General features: G+C 35.1%; 1 protein-coding gene across 1 annotated transcript; it reads right to left on the bottom strand.

Annotated features, from left to right (window-relative positions):
- Positions 1-979: 979 nt before the first annotated feature.
- LOC111803419 (zinc finger protein WIP2-like) lies at positions 980-3,273 on the bottom strand. The gene is made up of 2 exons (XM_023687803.2): positions 2,689-3,273; positions 980-1,617 (listed from the first exon to the last, which is right to left on the bottom strand). The coding sequence occupies exons 1-2, from the start codon at positions 3,199-3,201 to the stop codon at positions 1,171-1,173; spliced, it is 960 nt and encodes a 319-aa protein (XP_023543571.2). The 5' UTR covers positions 3,202-3,273; the 3' UTR covers positions 980-1,170.
- Positions 3,274-3,621: the final 348 nt, after the last annotated feature.

Below are 3,621 nucleotides of genomic sequence, written 5' to 3'. Positions count from 1 at the left end.
ATTCTGAAATTTTGGGTTCATTAGATTAGTGACCCGAGCAACCTAAATAAAGTATTCAATTTAACCCAATCCCAATCCTTTATTTTCATTTTTTGTCCACTGTATATGTGATGTTATCTTAGTAACTAAAATTTCATAAAATTCAAATATCAAACATTTACAAGTCAGAGTATGTCACTAGCATTGATTATGGTTATTAAATATTTTTAATCTTTTAAGAGTAGGGTTGGGTAGCGACCTTACTTTTTTGAGTTAGTTGGATAGACCTCACCAATAAAATGTCAATTCGTAAACGGAACATTATATTTGTTTTACAAAAATTCAATCGGACCTAAATCGAAAAAATATAACCCAAACTAATTTTTATAGTTTGGGTTGAATAGTCTGAGATGACGGATTATCAAGTCATATGAACACCTCTAACAACGTTATGAGATGATGGATATGTTGAGAGATGTGACGGATGGTTGCGAAGATGGGAATAAAAGGGAAAAACGTTCGAAATTTAAATTAATAGGGACAAAATATTCTCTCGACATCAATTCGATTAGTCGAACAAAATTAAATTGACGATACTTGTATATGTTCTAAAATTAATGATCTTAATTTAACATACCGAAATCTAATTTACCCAACAATTCTAAATTATCAAATCAAATTCAAACTAGTCTCGTAAGAATTATGATAATCTTCTCTTAGAGGTGATATAGTATTAAGAATCAATAATTTTCATCAATATATTAACGGTAAAGAGTACAACGTGAACTAAATTTGAAGCTAGCTAATTAACGAGACAATGTTGAGTCTTTAACTTTGGCGGGCTTCGAAAATTAGTCCACCCGACACATTTTAATTATCTCATCCCAAACAATATAATCAACATGGTACTATAAACATTAAACTAACAAAGATAAACCTTAAAGTATCCTAAAGATCACATGAGTGTCCTTAATTATGTTTGGATAATCAGAAAATAAAAATATTTTAATTTATACATTTTCTTTTTCATTTCATCGATGAGAGCCAAACCAATAAAACAAAGTTCCCCTAATTAATTACACATATAATATGATAACAGTATATATCAAGTAAGTTTCATTATACAATATAACAATAATTCTGTAAATCAATAATCATATTCTCAAATGTTGGCTATAATAAGTTCTTCATTCATCGTTCATCGTTATCTTGCTCGACTTCAGAAGCAGGCTCATCATCTTCATCTCCGAACACATCGATCCCGCCTCCACCGTAGGCAGCGTGGTCATTACCGAAGGCCTTGACATGGTCCTTGAGCGAGCGCTTGTGCTTAAAATCCGAGCCACAAATGCAGTACCAAAGCTTACCACAATTCTTCTCGTGCGTTCGCCAGTCGCCACGCACGGCGAACGCTTTGCCACACTTTCGGCACATGAAGGGCTTTAGCCCGTGCTTGCGCTTGTAATGTGTTTGAAGAGTTCTGAAGTCTTTCAATGGTTTGGCACGGGGATGGTCGATGTTGTTGCGGCACCCCGGGGCGCAGCAGTAGCAAGGAAGCCTTAGCATGCCCGTTGGCTGCGTGCCCCGGAGGGACTCGGGGCCTTTTCTGTATTGTGATCCATGCCCCCACATGTGCATCTGTAAAAAAGCACGTGTAAAATGATCGAGTGACAAAATTTGAGACAGGTTGATGTTTTTTTGAAGTAAAAAAAAAAAAAAAACACAACAATAAGAATTCAGCTCATGTTATAATGAGAGATGACAGCATAAAATTGTCATTAACATGAAAAATGTAACAAAACATGTTTTATAGATCGGAAAATATCTGCGGAGATGGATGCCGAACCCTTCCACAAATGGATGAATTTGACGAGGGATAACACTAAATCTGCTTAAAACTCTTCCGATCTTGATATTTTCGGCATGCCACTTTGATGGGTGAAGCTGAATAAGGCTCGTATTCAGATATAAGTCGAGTAGAAGGATTTGCTAATCCAATTGTTCATATCTTTCATATTTAAACAAAAATTTAGGTTCGATCTTCCTATCTTCTCCTCGCCTTATTTTCTTGATTTTTTCGGCATGCCGCTCTCGTGAACGTAGCTGAATAAGGCTCGTATTCAGATATAGGTAGAGTAGAAGAATTTAGGATCACGTGTAGAACTAATTAGGGATTACCCTAAACTAATCCAATTGTTCATATAATTGGTTTGATCATATCTTAAGCATATTTCTTGTAAAATCATGAGATAATTTCATGGGATGAACAAAAATCAACCAAGAAAAGCATACAATTATTCATTGAACACATACTCCAAAGAACTGATTAAAAGACATAAAAAAGAGAGAGAAATCTAGAGAGAGAAGCATTCAAAATCCCTCAACTCATGATCATGCAAACAAATAGCTATCAAATTTGATTAAAAAATTCAAAAGGATATCTAAAGTGAAGATTCATATCAGGCAACAAAGTGATCACCTTGAAAGAATAGAACCACAATTCTTTCAAATTTTTTTTATGTTAATATACATCGACCCGTCTAACCCGTTTCTCAGTTTGATCTGGTTTACTTTTTGTTAAATCTCTTCAATAGTCTGTACGAAAAAACGAATCTAGATTTCGATTGGATCTAATTAAAAAATTATAAGACCCAAAAAAACAAAAAATTTGCTCAAGTTTTTACCAAATGAATGGATGAATTTAGTTACCTGCATGTTGTTGTATCTATTGAAGGTTTTGAAGCAAACAGGGCAAGAGAATTGAGTAGGACCAATGAGGATTTGAGAAGGAGTTGGGATCCAATACTGTCCCTTAATTAGGGTTTTGGTGGACTGTCCAAACTCATGTTCTTGATCAATCTCAGATGAAGAGCCACACATCAAGGAAGCTATTTCAGCTGGGCTAGGGTTTGGTAGCCCTATGTGCAACGCCACGGTGACCGACGCGTTGTCATCTTTGCTACCTCCATCATCGTCGTCTTCTTCTTGTTCTTGTCTCTGCTCGGGAGGAGACATTAGCCTGAGTAGCGGAAGAGCCTCTCGGAGCGGCGGAGATGACGGTGGAGGTGGGTTCGGGCTCGGGATCGAGCTCGGGTAGGGATACGAGAAGCAATTGTGAGACATATTTGGGGAGGAATTTGATGGTTGTGATGGGGAGGAATGGTGGTGGAAGGAGATGAATTTTGGAACACTTGCTAATGAGTTGGAACATGGGTGAGACATGGAATTGGGAAATGAAGAAGATGAAATTGAAGAGAGAGAGAGAGAGAAATGGTTGATATTTGGAAGGAGAGAGAATGCACCAAAAGGGAGTACTAATTGGGTTAACTTTTGATTTTGTGTTTTTTTTTTTTTAATTTATTTTTTTTAAAAAAAAATTATTTATTTTGAGAGGCCAATGGTCTAATCTTATTATTTATATTCCTTATAAATGGTTATTATAATTCAAGAATCATCCCAAATAATAATATAAAATAATAATTTTGGTCCCTTCAAAAGAAATTTGACTGAATATCTTCATTTACTTAAAAAGAAAAAAAATGTTTTTTTTAATAATATATTTTGTTTTTCATGTGATAAACTACATAACTTTCAAGTTGACTATGAACTATGGTCATCCCAAATTAACCTTAATTATAAATT

Source organism: Cucurbita pepo, chromosome 10 (genome assembly GCF_057944985.1).
Source record: "Cucurbita pepo subsp. pepo isolate OVF chromosome 10, ASM5794498v1, whole genome shotgun sequence".
Taxonomy (NCBI): domain Eukaryota; kingdom Viridiplantae; phylum Streptophyta; class Magnoliopsida; order Cucurbitales; family Cucurbitaceae; genus Cucurbita; species Cucurbita pepo.
Note: the sequence above shows the minus strand (reverse complement) of the source record. Positions and strands in the feature narration are given on the sequence as shown.

Coding starts and splice junctions, on each gene's coding strand:
- LOC111803419 (XM_023687803.2), bottom strand. CDS start 3,201: ATGTCTCACCCATGTTCCAACTCATTAGCAAGTGTTCCAAAATTCATC. Junction 1,618..2,688: donor ATAGATACAACAACATGCAG/GTAACTAAATTC, acceptor GCTTTTTTACAG/ATGCACATGTGGGGGCATGG.